The sequence below is a fragment of the Hermetia illucens genome, chromosome 7, assembly GCF_905115235.1.
Source record: "Hermetia illucens chromosome 7, iHerIll2.2.curated.20191125, whole genome shotgun sequence".
Classification (NCBI taxonomy): Eukaryota; Metazoa; Arthropoda; class Insecta; order Diptera; family Stratiomyidae; genus Hermetia; species Hermetia illucens.
In genome coordinates, this window is record NC_051855.1 from 12238486 (window position 1) to 12257132 (window position 18647).

Consider the following 18647-nt stretch of genomic DNA (forward strand, 5'->3'; position numbering starts at 1 on the left):
ATTTTCGATTTTGAAATTTTAGGGTATCAGAGCAAAAAAGCAAGGTTATAGCCTTTGATTTTTTGATGACGAAAATGGGTAAAAGCTGAAAAATCATTTTTCGAGGATTTAGACGTTAATTTCTCGTTTAGTACGTTCCAAATAATGAAAAAAAAAATCCAATTTTCGATTTTGAAATTTTAGGGTATCAGAGCAAAAAAGCAAGGTTATAGCCTTTGATTTTTTGATGACGAAAATGGGTAAAAGCTGAAAAAATCATTTTTCGAGGATTTAGACGTTAATTTCTCGTTTAGTACGTTCCAAATAATGAAAAAAAAAATCCAATTTTCGATTTTGAAATTTAGGGTATCAGAGCAAAAAAGCAAGGTTATAGCCTTTGATTTTTTGATGACGAAAATGGGTAAAAGCTGAAAAATCATTTTTCGAGGATTTAGACGTTAATTTCTCGTTTAGTACGTTCCAAATAATGAAAAAAAAAATCCAATTTCGATTTTGAAATTTTAGGGTATCAGAGCAAAAAAGCAAGGTTATAGCCTTGATTTTTTGATGACGAAAATGGGTAAAAGCTGAAAAATCATTTTTCGAGGATTTAGACGTTAATTTCTCGTTTAGTACGTTCCAAATAATGAAAAAAAAATCCAATTTTCGATTTTGAAATTTTAGGGTATCAGAGCAAAAAAGCAAGGTTATAGCCTTTGATTTTTTGATGACGAAAATGGGTAAAAGCTGAAAAATCATTTTTCGAGGATTTAGACGTTAATTTCTCGTTTAGTACGTTCCAAATAATGAAAAAAAAATCCAATTTTCGATTTTGAAATTTTAGGGTATCAGAGCAAAAAAGCAAGGTTATAGCCTTTGATTTTTTGATGACGAAAATGGGTAAAAGCTGAAAAATCATTTTTCGAGGATTTAGACGTTAATTTCTCGTTTAGTACGTTCCAAATAATGAAAAAAAAATCCAATTTTCGATTTTGAAATTTTAGGGTATCAGAGCAAAAAAGCAAGGTTATAGCCTTTGATTTTTTGATGACGAAAATGGGTAAAAGCTGAAAAATCATTTTTCGAGGATTTAGACGTTAATTTCTCGTTTAGTACGTTCCAAATAATGAAAAAAAAATCCAATTTTCGATTTTGAAATTTTAGGGTATCAGAGCAAAAAAGCAAGGTTATAGCCTTTGATTTTTTGATGACGAAAATGGGTAAAAGCTGAAAAATCATTTTTCGAGGATTTAGACGTTAATTTCTCGTTTAGTACGTTCCAAATAATGAAAAAAAAATCCAATTTTCGATTTTGAAATTTTAGGGTATCAGAGCAAAAAAGCAAGGTTATAGCCTTTGATTTTTTGATGACGAAAATGGGTAAAAGCTGAAAAATCATTTTTCGAGGATTTAGACGTTAATTTCTCGTTTAGTACGTTCCAAATAATGAAAAAAAAAATCCAATTTTCGATTTTGAAATTTTAGGGTATCAGAGCAAAAAAGCAAGGTTATAGCCTTTGATTTTTTGATGACGAAAATGGGTAAAAGCTGAAAAATCATTTTTCGAGGATTTAGACGTTAATTTCTCGTTTAGTACGTTCCAAATAATGAAAAAAAAATCCAATTTTCGATTTTGAAATTTTAGGGTATCAGAGCAAAAAAGCAAGGTTATAGCCTTTGATTTTTTGATGACGAAAATGGGTAAAAGCTGAAAAATCATTTTTCGAGGATTTAGACGTTAATTTCTCGTTTAGTACGTTCCAAATAATGAAAAAAAAATCCAATTTTCGATTTTGAAATTTTAGGGTATCAGAGCAAAAAAGCAAGGTTATAGCCTTTGATTTTTTGATGACGAAAATGGGTAAAAGCTGAAAAATCATTTTTCGAGGATTTAGACGTTAATTTCTCGTTTAGTACGTTCCAAATAATGAAAAAAAAATCCAATTTTCGATTTTGAAATTTTAGGGTATCAGAGCAAAAAAGCAAGGTTATAGCCTTTGATTTTTTGATGACGAAAATGGGTAAAAAGCTGAAAAATCATTTTTCGAGGATTTAGACGTTAATTTCTCGTTTAGTACGTTCCAAATAATGAAAAAAAAATCCAATTTTCGATTTTGAAATTTTAGGGTATCAGAGCAAAAAAGCAAGGTTATAGCCTTTGATTTTTTGATGACGAAAATGGGTAAAAGCTGAAAAATCATTTTTCGAGGATTTAGACGTTAATTTCTCGTTTAGTACGTTCCAAATAATGAAAAAAAAATCCAATTTTCGATTTTGAAATTTTAGGGTATCAGAGCAAAAAAGCAAGGTTATAGCCTTTGATTTTTGATGACGAAAATGGGTAAAAGCTGAAAAATCATTTTTCGAGGATTTAGACGTTAATTTCTCGTTTAGTACGTTCCAAATAATGAAAAAAAAAATCCAATTTTCGATTTTGAAATTTTAGGGTATCAGAGCAAAAAAGCAAGGTTATAGCCTTTGATTTTTTGATGACGAAAATGGGTAAAAGCTGAAAAATCATTTTTCGAGGATTTAGACGTTAATTTCTCGTTTAGTACGTTCCAAATAATGAAAAAAAAATCCAATTTTCGATTTTGAAATTTTAGGGTATCAGAGCAAAAAAGCAAGGTTATAGCCTTTGATTTTTTGATGACGAAAATGGGTAAAAGCTGAAAAATCATTTTTCGAGGATTTAGACGTTAATTTCTCGTTTAGTACGTTCCAAATAATGAAAAAAAAATCCAATTTTCGATTTTGAAATTTTAGGGTATCAGAGCAAAAAAGCAAGGTTATAGCCTTTGATTTTTTGATGACGAAAATGGGTAAAAGCTGAAAAATCATTTTTCGAGGATTTAGACGTTAATTTCTCGTTTAGTACGTTCCAAATAATGAAAAAAAAATCCAATTTTCGATTTTGAAATTTTAGGGTATCAGAGCAAAAAAGCAAGGTTATAGCCTTTGATTTTTTGATGACGAAAATGGGTAAAAGCTGAAAAATCATTTTTCGAGGATTTAGACGTTAATTTCTCGTTTAGTACGTTCCAAATAATGAAAAAAAAAATCCAATTTTCGATTTTGAAATTTTAGGGTATCAGAGCAAAAAAGCAAGGTTATAGCCTTTGATTTTTTGATGACGAAAATGGGTAAAAGCTGAAAAATCATTTTTCGAGGATTTAGACGTTAATTTCTCGTTTAGTACGTTCCAAATAATGAAAAAAAAATCCAATTTTCGATTTTGAAATTTTAGGGTATCAGAGCAAAAAAGCAAGGTTATAGCCTTTGATTTTTTGATGACGAAAATGGGTAAAAGCTGAAAAAATCATTTTTCGAGGATTTAGACGTTAATTTCTCGTTTAGTACGTTCCAAATAATGAAAAAAAAATCCAATTTTCGATTTTGAAATTTTAGGGTATCAGAGCAAAAAAGCAAGGTTATAGCCTTTGATTTTTTGATGACGAAAATGGGTAAAAGCTGAAAAATCATTTTTCGAGGATTTAGACGTTAATTTCTCGTTTAGTACGTTCCAAATAATGAAAAAAAAAATCCAATTTTCGATTTTGAAATTTTAGGGTATCAGAGCAAAAAAGCAAGGTTATAGCCTTTGATTTTTTGATGACGAAAATGGGTAAAAGCTGAAAAATCATTTTTCGAGGATTTAGACGTTAATTTCTCGTTTAGTACGTTCCAAATAATGAAAAAAAAATCCAATTTTCGATTTTGAAATTTTAGGGTATCAGAGCAAAAAAGCAAGGTTATAGCCTTTGATTTTTTGATGACGAAAATGGGTAAAAGCTGAAAAATCATTTTTCGAGGATTTAGACGTTAATTTCTCGTTTAGTACGTTCCAAATAATGAAAAAAAAATCCAATTTTCGATTTTGAAATTTTAGGGTATCAGAGCAAAAAAGCAAGGTTATAGCCTTTGATTTTTTGATGACGAAAATGGGTAAAAGCTGAAAAATCATTTTTCGAGGATTTAGACGTTAATTTCTCGTTTAGTACGTTCCAAATAATGAAAAAAAAATCCAATTTTCGATTTTGAAATTTTAGGGTATCAGAGCAAAAAAGCAAGGTTATAGCCTTTGATTTTTTGATGACGAAAATGGGTAAAAGCTGAAAAATCATTTTTCGAGGATTTAGACGTTAATTTCTCGTTTAGTACGTTCCAAATAATGAAAAAAAAAATCCAATTTTCGATTTTGAAATTTTAGGGTATCAGAGCAAAAAAGCAAGGTTATAGCCTTTGATTTTTTGATGACGAAAATGGGTAAAAGCTGAAAAATCATTTTTCGAGGATTTAGACGTTAATTTCTCGTTTAGTACGTTCCAAATAATGAAAAAAAAATCCAATTTTCGATTTTGAAATTTTAGGGTATCAGAGCAAAAAAGCAAGGTTATAGCCTTTGATTTTTTGATGACGAAAATGGGTAAAAGCTGAAAAAATCATTTTTCGAGGATTTAGACGTTAATTTCTCGTTTAGTACGTTCCAAATAATGAAAAAAAAATCCAATTTTCGATTTTGAAATTTTAGGGTATCAGAGCAAAAAAGCAAGGTTATAGCCTTTGATTTTTTGATGACGAAAATGGGTAAAAGCTGAAAAATCATTTTTCGAGGATTTAGACGTTAATTTCTCGTTTAGTACGTTCCAAATAATGAAAAAAAAATCCAATTTTCGATTTTGAAATTTTAGGGTATCAGAGCAAAAAAGCAAGGTTATAGCCTTTGATTTTTTGATGACGAAAATGGGTAAAAGCTGAAAAATCATTTTTCGAGGATTTAGACGTTAATTTCTCGTTTAGTACGTTCCAAATAATGAAAAAAAAATCCAATTTTCGATTTTGAAATTTTAGGGTATCAGAGCAAAAAAGCAAGGTTATAGCCTTTGATTTTTTGATGACGAAAATGGGTAAAAGCTGAAAAATCATTTTTCGAGGATTTAGACGTTAATTTCTCGTTTAGTACGTTCCAAATAATGAAAAAAAAATCCAATTTTCGATTTTGAAATTTTAGGGTATCAGAGCAAAAAAGCAAGGTTATAGCCTTTGATTTTTTGATGACGAAAATGGGTAAAAGCTGAAAAATCATTTTTCGAGGATTTAGACGTTAATTTCTCGTTTAGTACGTTCCAAATAATGAAAAAAAAATCCAATTTTCGATTTTGAAATTTTAGGGTATCAGAGCAAAAAAGCAAGGTTATAGCCTTTGATTTTTTGATGACGAAAATGGGTAAAAGCTGAAAAATCATTTTTCGAGGATTTAGACGTTAATTTCTCGTTTAGTACGTTCCAAATAATGAAAAAAAAATCCAATTTTCGATTTTGAAATTTTAGGGTATCAGAGCAAAAAAGCAAGGTTATAGCCTTTGATTTTTTGATGACGAAAATGGGTAAAAGCTGAAAAATCATTTTTCGAGGATTTAGACGTTAATTTCTCGTTTAGTACGTTCCAAATAATGAAAAAAAAATCCAATTTTCGATTTTGAAATTTTAGGGTATCAGAGCAAAAAAGCAAGGTTATAGCCTTTGATTTTTTGATGACGAAAATGGGTAAAAGCTGAAAAATCATTTTTCGAGGATTTAGACGTTAATTTCTCGTTTAGTACGTTCCAAATAATGAAAAAAAAATCCAATTTTCGATTTTGAAATTTTAGGGTATCAGAGCAAAAAAGCAAGGTTATAGCCTTTGATTTTTTGATGACGAAAATGGGTAAAAGCTGAAAAATCATTTTTCGAGGATTTAGACGTTAATTTCTCGTTTAGTACGTTCCAAATAATGAAAAAAAAATCCAATTTTCGATTTTGAAATTTTAGGGTATCAGAGCAAAAAAGCAAGGTTATAGCCTTTGATTTTTTGATGACGAAAATGGGTAAAAGCTGAAAAAATCATTTTTCGAGGATTTAGACGTTAATTTCTCGTTTAGTACGTTCCAAATAATGAAAAAAAAATCCAATTTTCGATTTTGAAATTTTAGGGTATCAGAGCAAAAAAGCAAGGTTATAGCCTTTGATTTTTTGATGACGAAAATGGGTAAAAGCTGAAAAATCATTTTTCGAGGATTTAGACGTTAATTTCTCGTTTAGTACGTTCCAAATAATGAAAAAAAAATCCAATTTTCGATTTTGAAATTTTAGGGTATCAGAGCAAAAAAGCAAGGTTATAGCCTTTGATTTTTTGATGACGAAAATGGGTAAAAGCTGAAAAATCATTTTTCGAGGATTTAGACGTTAATTTCTCGTTTAGTACGTTCCAAATAATGAAAAAAAAATCCAATTTTCGATTTTGAAATTTTAGGGTATCAGAGCAAAAAAGCAAGGTTATAGCCTTTGATTTTTTGATGACGAAAATGGGTAAAAGCTGAAAAATCATTTTTCGAGGATTTAGACGTTAATTTCTCGTTTAGTACGTTCCAAATAATGAAAAAAAAATCCAATTTTCGATTTTGAAATTTTAGGGTATCAGAGCAAAAAAGCAAGGTTATAGCCTTTGATTTTTTGATGACGAAAATGGGTAAAAGCTGAAAAATCATTTTTCGAGGATTTAGACGTTAATTTCTCGTTTAGTACGTTCCAAATAATGAAAAAAAAATCCAATTTTCGATTTTGAAATTTTAGGGTATCAGAGCAAAAAAGCAAGGTTATAGCCTTTGATTTTTTGATGACGAAAATGGGTAAAAGCTGAAAAATCATTTTTCGAGGATTTAGACGTTAATTTCTCGTTTAGTACGTTCCAAATAATGAAAAAAAAATCCAATTTTCGATTTTGAAATTTTAGGGTATCAGAGCAAAAAAGCAAGGTTATAGCCTTTGATTTTTTGATGACGAAAATGGGTAAAAGCTGAAAAATCATTTTTCGAGGATTTAGACGTTAATTTCTCGTTTAGTACGTTCCAAATAATGAAAAAAAAATCCAATTTTCGATTTTGAAATTTTAGGGTATCAGAGCAAAAAAGCAAGGTTATAGCCTTTGATTTTTTGATGACGAAAATGGGTAAAAGCTGAAAAATCATTTTTCGAGGATTTAGACGTTAATTTCTCGTTTAGTACGTTCCAAATAATGAAAAAAAAATCCAATTTTCGATTTTGAAATTTTAGGGTATCAGAGCAAAAAAGCAAGGTTATAGCCTTTGATTTTTTGATGACGAAAATGGGTAAAAGCTGAAAAATCATTTTTCGAGGATTTAGACGTTAATTTCTCGTTTAGTACGTTCCAAATAATGAAAAAAAAATCCAATTTTCGATTTTGAAATTTTAGGGTATCAGAGCAAAAAAGCAAGGTTATAGCCTTTGATTTTTTGATGACGAAAATGGGTAAAAGCTGAAAAATCATTTTTCGAGGATTTAGACGTTAATTTCTCGTTTAGTACGTTCCAAATAATGAAAAAAAAATCCAATTTTCGATTTTGAAATTTTAGGGTATCAGAGCAAAAAAGCAAGGTTATAGCCTTTGATTTTTTGATGACGAAAATGGGTAAAAGCTGAAAAATCATTTTTCGAGGATTTAGACGTTAATTTCTCGTTTAGTACGTTCCAAATAATGAAAAAAAAACCCAATTTTCGATTTTGAAATTTTAGGGTATCAGCGTCAGAAAGCAAGTGTATAGCCTTTGATTTTTTGATGACGGAAATGGGGGAAAAGCTGAAAAATCATTTTTCAAGGATTTGGACGTTTTTTTTTCTTAACACATTCAATTTATTTTCTTTGATTTTGTTACAGATAGTTTATGACTAAAATTAATACTAGACTTATCTCTAACAGCTTAACTTTACCTATGGACTAACATTTTGCTTAATACTAGACTTAATTTACGGTAGCATTAATTTATCTTATGGCTAATTCTATAGAGGGGAAAGTCAGGAAAAACCTCTCTTATGTTGTTGTTTGTTCGGTGGATAATTGTGTTGCATTAAAGGATGGAGGAAAGATACATATAGGGGAAGGAAAAAACCCCGATTTGTGATTTGGAAATTTGAGGGTGTCAGCGTCGGAAAGCAAGTGTATAGCCTGCGATTTGTTGATGACGAAAATGGGAGAAAAGCTGAAAAATCACTTTTCGAGGATTTAAATGTTAATTTCTCGTTAAGTACTTGCAAAATAATGAAAAGGAACCTGATTTATGATCTTGAGATCTGAGAGTATCAGCGTCTGAGAGCAAGTGTATAATGTAACGCCTGACCCACAGTTAATATGGGGGATGGTGCTTAAAGCCCAGTTTTTCGAGACTTTCTAAGTAATAGTTGCGCCATGGACTTCGTCTTCTTTGTCCTGTGCGCAAGGGGATCGGCTCGTTCTGTTCGGTTGCATTTAGTTCTATCCAAAGCCTGATCTGGATGCAATCGCGAAGGATTCAAACCTCATTTAGCGTATCAAGCCACCTTTGTTTCGGCCAGTTTTTTGTTCGCTTACCATAGACTTCGATATTTAGACCAATCTTGACTAGTGAATTCTCATTAGCGCGAATTACATGCCCACACCATCGAAGACATCTCTCTTGCAATTTTGCCAGGATCAACATACCAAAGCGCTCGGTTGGAAGATAGTTGTGAAAATTGGCATTAACGTCAGCCATTTTTGCGAGTGACAGATCAAACGAGTGCTTTGGACATTGCCCGATGGAAGTAAGTTTGACAGCTCAGATGAGTCGACCGTTCGTGCTAACTGTACCCTGCGCATTATACCACTCAGAGCAGTGCTAAAATGACAGTTGTTGGAGGAAGTATTTGTCACCCTGGAATTATATTTTTTAAGGGCAGGTGTTGACGTAGATGACGGGCTGTTTGGTGTGAATTTATATCTCCTTGAAAGGTAGACTTTTCTCAACACTGGCAGGGGAAAGTATAGTTCTTTTGTGATTTTCACATTAATCATGGTTCGTTAAGTAAGAATCTCCGCTGAATTGCTTTTCGCGTTGAGAATGTTTACTCTGTTTTCCTTTCGCTGCTGTCAGTCTAGCATGAAGTGTAGCATCAATCGCAGCTGATCATTGTTGGTATACCGTATGTTGGTGTTAAGGGAGACAGCCCATTGTTCGGTTCTATTGAAATTTCTAGGAAGACTTAAGCTGTGATATCTTGTTGCCGTGGTCGTCCCGTCTCGATTGAAAAGGCAACAATTGCAATTTTCTACGAAGATTTCCATTTAATTAGCGAATTCATGGAATTTTGATAAAGTGCATCGTCGCAAGTGACAGCAGGTGACGAAAGAAATACGACAGAACAAAGGGAGTCCACTGTTTTCCGAAAGACTCGACTCGGGCGTACAAAACGCGATTGTTTGGTGATCTCTTCCCGTGATAGATGCAAATTATTTTTTTTTTTTTTTCAATTCTTTTAGTCGATTACAGCTGGCCTGTTTACCGATTACCTCCCCCAACCCGAATGTTCGCTATGAAATTGAAGCGATTGTGATGTGAATATTCTAAGGACAAGATACAATTTTCATCTTGTCGAATATTTTAATGGTGCAACCTAAGCAAGGTCAGAGATACTTTGAAGTGTGCAAAACTGAACAATTTCTAGGAATCTGCGACGCAATTTTGGCGTGATTTGGTTCTAGTAATGTCCGATTTCGAACGTATTTTCATTGGAATGTATGGACTGCAGACAACATTCTACATTGGTCATCTGTTAATTGTGTTCCGTGGTTGTTGCGAATGACATTAGTGGTAGAGCCATCGTGCAGTGAAAGGAATAAATGAATACATTATGCAAAATAGTTGATTCGACCGTGTACGGAACATACTTTGGTTTTCAAATAAAGTTGCTTGGTCTTAAGGGAGCAAGGGAACTATGGGGAAGGTCCTAGAGACTCGCTAATACATAGTTGTCTTACAAAACCATCTGGCTTAGAAGTGCATCATTGGCTTCAGAAAGGACGATGTAGGTTATCCTTGAATTAAAAGTATTACGTTGTCTAGCTAATAACTTTCCTCTTTTTCAGTATTCAGACTAAGGAATTTCGAAACATTGCAGCCAGATTCAGTTGAGAGATTGCTGCGTTAGTTGCCTGCTCTATGTAGGGTTGTCTCCAAGCTAGGAACTACCTAAGGCACACTCCTACATTCCCGAAACAAGGAGCTGTTGGATTTGCAACTTCATCGGTTTATTTAAGCATAACTCGGGGTTGAATTCTCAGTTCTATCCCATTTCCTCTGGATGTAATTTGGGACAAGTCGATACATCCAAGCGCCTAGATTTGAAACTTCCATAAACAGTTCCCACCCAGATTATTCATCGACGATTGAAGCACCTTTTATTAGTTGTTTCAACGTTAAATAATATCAAATTTATCTCTTAGATTTTACTAAACTAGAATCTGTACTGGTTTTATAGTAAATATGTGGAAAATGAGCTGATACTTCAAAGCATGTTAGAGAAAACGACCTTCTTGCAGTTATTCTAGTGTAAATAATAGCGATATCGCTTTCTTATAATTTACTAATCCGCAGATTTCATTTTTTACTGCCTAACCTCCTCTTTTTTTGTGATTCCTAAAGTAAAGCTGTGTGTCCGGGATTGATTTAGTCAGATGAATCTTATTTTTCGTTGTCTACAAAGGTGACACAATCAAAATCGTTGCTATGCTAAAAATCCAGTAGATCTAGACGCGCTGCCTCAGCCGTTTTACTAAGATTTTGGTGTTAGTAATAAATTTGAGGGAAGAGTGGAAATTAGCGTGTATTATACATAAGGGAATATTCAGTATGGGAAACTGTTTGAAACGATCAGCAGCGGATGATATCTCGCTTCTGCGGGGCGGCAATGAACCAACGCGTGAGTCTTCAGCTGACCCCCTAGGGCCGCCACTCTATTCGGTAATTTATTATCCGCTCTCTGTTACCACGTGGATATCACCATGTACCTTACTTTTTCCAGGAAATTATACAACCAGTATTTTATCCATCACCATCAGTTAGCCGTCCAGCATCACATCTTACTGAAGAGGAGCAAGTAAAAATCGCCAAACGGATTGGTCTCATACAACATTTGCCGATCGGGTCATACGATGGGTGCAGTAAGAAATCTCGCGAATGTGTAATATGTATGGTTGAATTTTCAGTAGAAGAAGCTGTACGATATTTACCATGTATGCATATATATCACGTTAGCTGTATTGATGATTGGCTGATGCGTAGTTTAACATGCCCAAGTTGTATGGAACCGGTTGATGCCGCTCTTCTAACAACCTACGAAACGACGTAAAGTTATATATGAAATTTATTGCATATATGACAAGAAATTATATTTAGAAATAGATTGAAAACTGTAAAAAATAATAGGAACTAGTAAAAACACGAATGGGAAGGCGAAAGGCAAAAGTGTGTAACAACGGTGGGCGAGTGAGAAGAAATGTTTTTTTTTTTGTTTTATTTTCATATCTTTTAGGCATCCATCAATCCTACCCATAAAATGAATTCTTAGTTTCACCCTTTATCGATACGTAAATGTTAATAAAAAGCAAATGTAATAGAGATGTTTTGGTAATTTATAGAAATCCGAAAAATAAAAACACACGATGGCCATGATCAGTCCATCTGATCATCGTCCATATGTACCAGCGGTACAGATCATGTGAAAATGCCGAAACAATTTATATAAATATACGTGTATATACACATAATTTCAGCAATTTAGGGCTATAATCTCGTTTTTGGATTATATATAAGATACGCCTATGCATATACATATGTAGATAAGTAAACATAAAAGTTTCAAGAATCATTAGATAGAAAAACAATGAATACCTATAAATATATCTAATTTGTTTTACATGGAACTCGACATGGAGTGTAATTGCGTTTCCCATTTGCTTGGTTGTTATTCTTTTCCTCGGTGAAGTATCGAATTCTTTGCTAAAAGTCGAAAGAGGACGCATGATAGAGTATCCCCTTGTCGGAGACCGTTGTTCATGTAGAATGGACTTGAGAGTGGTCCTGCTGCTTTTATCTGGCCTCGCACATTGGTCAGCGTCAGTCTTATCAATTTCGTTGGGATACCGAATTCTCTCATAGCCGTGTACAGCTTTAAAGTCGATGAAGAGATGGTGCAACTGATGGCCATACTCCCAACAGTTTTTCCATCGCTTGCTGTAGAGAGAAAATCTAATCTGTTGCTAATTTACCTGGAGTGAAGCCTCTTTGGTATGAGCCAATGATGTTCCGGGCGTATGAGGCTCGACAGAGTTCGTGATAAGTCTCTGCGCGTGCACGCGTGCTTTGAAAATGTGGCTGTATCAGTGGTAACGTTCTTCAGGTTGTTGTGAAGATCATTTGTTGATGCTTCATCTCCATGACCTCTGTTGTCGCGGAGGGCTGTGTTGTGGATGGTTTCAGTGTTAATTCTCACCTGATTGTCAGTGGTGTCGAAATTCGAGCTCGGAGCACCATGTCAAGGGGATAGTGGTCCGAGCCTATATTGGCCCCCTATATGTTCTGAAATTCATCAAGGCTAAGAGGTGGCGGCGTTCGATCAGCACGTGGTCAATTTAGTTGAAAGTGGTCCCGCCTGGAAAAGCCCACATTTGTTTGTGGACGGCTTCCCGTGCAAGCCAGATACTTCCAATAATCATTTCGTGTGACACTGCTAATTGAATAATCCGCAGTCCGTTATCGTATCGCCTGAATACGGGCTCCATCCCTACTTAGCTGTTAAAATCCCCAAGTATGATTTTAATATCATATCTGGGACAGGCTTCGAGGGTTCGTTCTATTGCAAGGAGGGCTCGGCCGGCAACGGCTAGGCCTTCATTTGCACCCCAGGCCATCGAAGCCGATAGGTAGGTCCTATATGATGACCCTAATCCATCCGGTTACGATACTGAGCAGTGCATACAGCTTAGGAGGAAACTCCTCCTAGGAGAGGTTCTCCGCTGTTATGGCTCTTAGTAATGGATAGCCTGCTGTGGCTTATGGAGAACAAAAACGTCTTCGCGCAAGCATTTGCGGACGACCTAGCCGTAATAATTTCCGGCAAGTTTGCGGACACAATATGTGACCGCTTGAATGAAATTCACAGTTGGTGCCTCGGTAATAGACTCACGGTGAACGCTAGGAAGACTGGGCTAGTTATGTTCACTAGGAGCGTCAGGTGGGGAGCTATACGCTACCCACCTTAGCAGGGGCGGAAATATATTTGGAGGGAACAGTCAAGTATTTAGGAGTACATTTTGGCCCCAAGTTAACGTGGAAGCACCATATCCAGGAATAATATCAGAAATCCTGCAGATTGCTCTGATACTGTAGGAACGCGATAGGTAAGATCTGGGGACTTTCACCAAAACAGATGCACTGGATCCATCCATCCATAATCAAACCCATTTTAATATATGCATGCATCGTCTGGTTGCCGAGACTGAACTTTGCTAATAGCAAGAAGCTGCTAACGCAGATCTGTCCTATCCTAAATTTACCCGCCGCCTCGGATCTGCGGCTCCCCCCAGTAAACCAAACTAAGGTCGCCTGAAACAATGATATAATCATTAGCAGGCAGGCTGTAGATCTTTGCATGGACCTTTTCCGAGGGGCTCTTGCGAGTTCCTCGGTCTTTCCTAGACACGTATTTATTTTGATCGAGCTAACTTACGTCCTGACGCCGTCCATGCTTCAAGAACCCTTGGCTTATTTTTCGACAGGACCGGAGCCGTCTTGCCGCATTGACTGAGATGGACGGCCTAGCATTAGAGGCTTGTTACCCGATCCGATCATGTTGCCTCTAGCCTCTCTAACTAGTGCAGGCTGGAGCGACCGCTTAGTTAAATATCAACAGCAATTATGCTGGATTATCTATGAAATGATCATTGAGCTATCCCCATTGCAAATATTTATGCAATTATTGGTATGATCATGTAGGATGCTATCTTTATTTGTTCAGAAAGCATTTATTGCAGTTTTTAAAATTCATTCTCATTGCTTTGCACTCGTCGGTAATTTTCAATGGTTTCCAAACAGAGAAACGCATTTGATAATCAATACATACTGTCATGGCGGTCATTAATGGCCGGACTCAAAAGCGGGAGGCACGTGTGCATTTCACTAGGTAGATATGCATGGATTAATGGAGCAATATTTATGATATGAATCGTCTGAGTGCTTATCAAGATACAAACGTAATCAGTAACGTATTTATTACGGGCTGGAAATAAAAAGCTTTAGATGAGCCATAAAACGTGCAGTTTTCGCATGTTCTAGGCAAGACAACGTATTCTAGATGGAATGGATGGATAAGTTACGAGTTGCAGGTGAATAAGTGAGCGTCATTCATCTTGAAACTCATTTTATACAACAGAATTAGACGCTTTATATGCATGGAGATTTATTCATCCCATTTGGAATGTTTTCTTGTGCTCCGGACATCATATAGTTTGAGACCAACTTTTAAAGCAGTACACTTTCATTTATTTCCATCAATTTACAAATATTTCGACATTCTTGAATTCTATTCAGCTCGATATAATTAGAGTTGTTCAGGTAATACTAAAAAAAAATCGAAGGAACAAGGTAAGAACTGTTTAAACGGCAATTCCTCGCCATAAAGTCATGGCCAAGTCATGCCAAGTTTCAACTACTTTACATCTTTGAGAATAAATAAATCAATTATAAACATTAGTAGCATCTATGAAATAATACCATGAATACATGTTCTGAAAACTTCTAGGATATTTGCATATTCTTGTTACTTCGAAATTAAATCATAAAAAACACAAATCTCTGTTCCATGTAACGCTTAGCGTCATACACAGACTCCCTGTTTCCGTTTTTTTTTTTCCTCTTAATTAACGGCACTGAAGTACTCCTTAGACTTGTTGGTATCCGCGACCATGGTCTTATCGCCGGGTTTCCAATTTGCCGGACATACTTCACCGTGTTCGTCGGTGAACTGGAATGCTTGGACTAAACGTAGAGTTTCATCGACGCTACGACCAACAGGCAAGTCGTTAACAGTGATCTGGCGCAGTTTCTGTTCTGGTGTGTTGTCAATGATGAACAGGCCACGGAAAGGTACGCCACTATCCTCATCCAAAACGCCGTAATTGCGAGAGATCGACATGGATTTGTCGGCAAGCAATGGGACGTCTAGTTTGCCTAATCCGCCCTGTTTGCGCGGGGTATTGATCCATGCCAGATGTGTGAAGTGGCTGTCTGTGGAGCATGCAATGACCTCACAGTTGATCTTACGGAATTCCTGGGCCCGTTCAGAGAATGCTATGATTTCAGTTGGGCAAACAAATGTACTGCAAGGAATAGGAAAATCTTTCATCTGCAACACTAACAACTATGGTCCAAGGGGTACTTACAAGTCTAGAGGGTAGAAGAACAACACCACATACTTTCCCTTGTAGTCCGAAAGGCTAATCTCCTTGAATTGTCCGTTAATAACGGCTTGGCCTTTGAATTGTGGAGCGGGCTTCTGGATTTGCGGCATTTTTGCTGACTCAATACTGCGACGAAACAATGAAATAACACTTTTGAGTGAAATTACAGACAAATCATTGGATGTTACGTAATTCCACTGTTTTTTTGTCTATTACACTGCGTTACTATGGAATCGAAACCGGAAAAGCGATGCTAATCAGATAGTTTGTGAGTCCCGGCCGGCACGTAGCCACTACCAAAAAAATGACAGACTTCCATTCCAGAACCTTCCCCGGTGGCGAATTCCGGTTTGTAACCACGTTTCTGCTTTTACGACGCTCCCGTATTCAACAACGCCATCAAAAACCCAGTTTATATCTAATTACAAGAAACTTACCTTCGAATAACAAGTGGTATCACTTCCCCGAATTCGTATAGGAAATAAAGTCTAGAAACAGCGTCTGCGCCCGCTAGAACCTAACCAACCTCACGGCTATCGATGATAGAATAAAGTCTTTGCCGGTTTTTTAGATTGCTAAAGCAGACGAAACACGGAAAAGCTCTTCTAGTGCGTCTTTGTACTATGCTTCGAGCTTGGTGCAAAAAGCAATGATGGCCGCTATTTGAATTCAGTTTTCGTTAAGTTTCGTTCCACATTAGGCACATTAGCTTAGACTAAAACCATATCGCACTCTAGCGACAAAAGCTTAAAACAGTTAGTTTTCCGGAAATCGCAAAAACCCATTTCCTGTCAAAGGAGTGAACTTTCAATTAAATTTACGGACTGGACGGATTATGCAACGACAAACCCGGCATCGCCAAAGGAATAACGATTTGTGCATTTTCTCATGGAACGCGCGCCATGTACAGAGACGAAGCTGCCAAGCAGCTAATCGATACCTTGCCCCAATATAGGGCTGATGTAACAGCGTTACAGGAGATGCGTTGGACAGGGACCAGTTTAGAAATATAAGCCTCATTAACGTTCACGCCCCTACAGAGGAGACTGCCGAGCGGAGGCAGTAGAACGAACCTTCGAAATCTGCCACCCCCAAGTATGGAAGAAAGAGTCCGGGCAATTCATAAGTCGCCAGGAGCCAAGCAGAATACGATAGTCTCGCACTTCTGCGAATTTAGGGATAGTTTCCAGCGAGTGAACTACCGGTAGAGCTCGTCCAAATAGGAATTCAGGCGGGCTTCACCGGCCTGGATGTTTATGGCGGAGGTGTAGAGGATGAGGTCATCCGCGTATTGGAGGATTCGGATTAGATTTGGGTGTGGAGCTGGTTTAGGTAGGTAGGTCTGCGGTGAACAGGGAGAAAAGAGTAGCAGAGAGGACTGATCCCTGAGGAATGCCAGCCGGACTAGAATAGGGAAAAGAGTGGTATTCATGGAATTGGACTTGAGATTTCCGCCCCTCAAGAAATCTAAGAATTAGCTTGCAGAGGTGCGGATGAAAATGGAGGACTTCGGAAAACTTATAGGCGAATTCGTATTGCCGAAAGATTTCTTGATATCAAGGAGGCAGGCTATGGTCGGCGCGTTCCCGTTGAGGTTGAGGAGGACGCCCGATTTGAGCCCGAGGAGCGCATGCTCAACCAAGTGTTTGGGTCGGTTGACGAATTGAAATTGTTTGGCTGAATGATTGGAGTCACAGTGCTCGTTGATGATTACTTTCATGATCCGCTCGAATATCTTGGCGGAGGATGAAAGGATCGAGACAGACCTGTAGCTATCAGGATTTAGAGGGTTTTGGCTTCAGGATAGGAACAACCCGAGCACTCTTCCAATGGATGATGTGATTGAACATAGAACTCAGGGTGAAGAAGGCCTGCATAGCTTTCTATGCCTGCAATAGAACCTTTACAAAAAGTGATACTGGAAGTCTGTCGATGATTGGGGCATGATCTGAACCCCAAGCGTAATTAGACTTGTACTCAGCGACAATATATTCTCCAGGCTGTTGGGGCAGTGCAGAAGCGCGATGAACAGTCTGGGCGGCACGCTCAAGCTCCCAGTCCTCAGGGTTCCCGATTATAGGAACGTAGAGGGGAATGGGCGGGGGACGGAGCTCTGCTCTTGGCAGTCTTCTGGCGGGTACAGTTGGTGTCGTGCAAATGCGTAGAAGATCATGGCGGTCTGACCCATAGGGGATCATGCCGCCAGGCTCGGGATACCCTGCATACCGAAGCTGCGGAGAACAGGGGGAAACCGGACTCTGCCTCCCTTGTCTCGTAACAGCAGTCACGATCATAGGAGTTTGTGGTATCAAAACGGCGCAGCCCGCTAATTGGGCTCCTGCATGTGATGAAAAAATTGACCTAATTTTTGTATTTTTTGTTTATTTGCTTACCTACATAATTATGTACACACATAAAACTGTATAAATATGCATACATAAATAGTTTCATATAACACTTTCAAAAGGAAACTTGCTAAAAAAAATCGTTTTTCAATTTCAACGTAGGAAACTGAATGATCGTGTTAGAACTAAAACCGATACAAAATAAACGAACACTTGGCAGGACGATAATCCTGCTTTGATGATTTTCCTTCTTCAGCATTCCAATGCGACTTGTTGAGGATTTCCCGGACCTCCTTGCCTATTTAGTTGACTATAATTTCCATGGAAGTAGCTCAGGCGATGACGGCATTTTCCTTATTTCTTCTAGTTAAATACAATACAATGAGAAGAGGTTATGTATCAAATTCTTTTTGATGCATGTTTTTAGGTATAGACTGTGAAAGGTTTGAATTTTTCAAATTTCTCATCTCATAGTCGTTAGTGCACTGCGACTGGTGACGTGATTGATGATGCAAGAGGTGATAATGGATTTGTTGTTTTTGATTTAATTGCGTATGCGAAAAAGGATGATTGCTTGTCCGCAGATTTTGTTGCTGATATTTGTGTGGATGCTAATGGAAGTGATGATATTAATGGTATGGTGTTGTTGGGAAATGTTTTTATCACTTGCCTTTTGACTAGTAATAACACCATCATTTGGCTCACGGCTGCGAGCAACGCAACTAATTGCCGTTTCAGCACTACTAGAACGTATTAGTCCTTCAGTTGGCGCAGGAGATTCCGATGTTGGGGTTAAGTTAAGACTTGACGACTGGGAAAATATAGAGAGAGGGAAAGTAACCTGTAAGTGGCATTTTCATTGTTTGCCAGGCGGACTTGATTTTAGTAGTAGCTATGGCTGACCTTAGGCGGGCCTTGGGCTTTCAGTATTTCATCAGCCTGGTGCCAGGACTGAATGTCGAAATTACTTGTAATTTTATGGCAATGACTCTTGCACTGATGAAAATCTAAACTTT

General features: G+C 36.8%; 3 protein-coding genes across 8 annotated transcripts in view; 1 reads left to right on the forward strand and 2 right to left on the reverse strand.

The window, feature by feature from the left end:
- The first annotated feature begins 8661 nt into the window (after positions 1-8661).
- Positions 8662-11752, forward strand: LOC119660796 (RING finger protein 11). 4 transcript variants are annotated; one of them, XM_038069614.1, is made up of 4 exons: positions 8662-8962; positions 9028-9855; positions 9917-10790; positions 10852-11752. In XM_038069614.1, exons 3-4 carry the CDS (start codon positions 10680-10682, stop codon positions 11176-11178), a joined length of 438 nt encoding a protein of 145 aa, XP_037925542.1. In that variant the 5' UTR covers positions 8662-8962; positions 9028-9855; positions 9917-10679; the 3' UTR covers positions 11179-11752. The 4 variants fall into 4 exon arrangements, with proteins under 4 accessions (XP_037925542.1, XP_037925541.1, XP_037925544.1 ...); XM_038069616.1 differs by having other exon boundaries at positions 8663-8782; positions 9311-9855; XM_038069617.1 differs by having other exon boundaries at positions 8677-8782; positions 9321-9855.
- Positions 11753-14346: 2594 nt separating this feature from the next.
- LOC119660964 (peroxiredoxin 1) lies at positions 14347-15884 on the reverse strand. The gene is made up of 3 exons (XM_038070008.1): positions 15724-15884; positions 15269-15412; positions 14347-15205 (listed from the first exon to the last, which is right to left on the reverse strand). The coding sequence occupies exons 2-3, from the start codon at positions 15394-15396 to the stop codon at positions 14743-14745; spliced, it is 591 nt and encodes a 196-aa protein (XP_037925936.1). The 5' UTR covers positions 15397-15412; positions 15724-15884; the 3' UTR covers positions 14347-14742.
- A 1767-nt stretch (positions 15885-17651) lies between these two features.
- LOC119660961 (glutamate receptor ionotropic, kainate 2) overlaps positions 17652-18647 on the reverse strand; it is a 45556-nt gene continuing 44560 nt past the window's right edge. For 2 of the 3 annotated variants that reach the window (XM_038070004.1, XM_038070006.1), the window contains 2 exons: positions 18302-18442; positions 17652-18242 (listed from right to left, as the gene is read on the reverse strand). In XM_038070004.1, the coding sequence (XP_037925932.1) occupies positions 18024-18242; positions 18302-18442 (360 nt within the window). In that variant the 3' untranslated portion in view covers positions 17652-18023. The remainder of the gene's footprint in view (positions 18243-18301; positions 18443-18647) is intronic. The other variant, XM_038070005.1, reaches the window with a different exon arrangement.

Bases quoted from the DNA above. Each gene is read 5' to 3' on its own strand.
- LOC119660796 (XM_038069613.1), top strand. From the start codon at position 10,680: ATGGGAAACTGTTTGAAACGATCAGCAGCGGATGATATCTCGCTTCTG. The intron at 10,791-10,851 runs GTAATTTATTAT...TACTTTTTCCAG, and splicing joins TAGGGCCGCCACTCTATTCG to GAAATTATACAACCAGTATT.
- LOC119660964 (XM_038070008.1), bottom strand. From the start codon at position 15,396: ATGCCGCAAATCCAGAAGCCCGCTCCACAATTCAAAGGCCAAGCCGTT. The intron at 15,206-15,268 runs GTAAGTACCCCT...TATTCCTTGCAG, and splicing joins TTCTTCTACCCTCTAGACTT to TACATTTGTTTGCCCAACTG.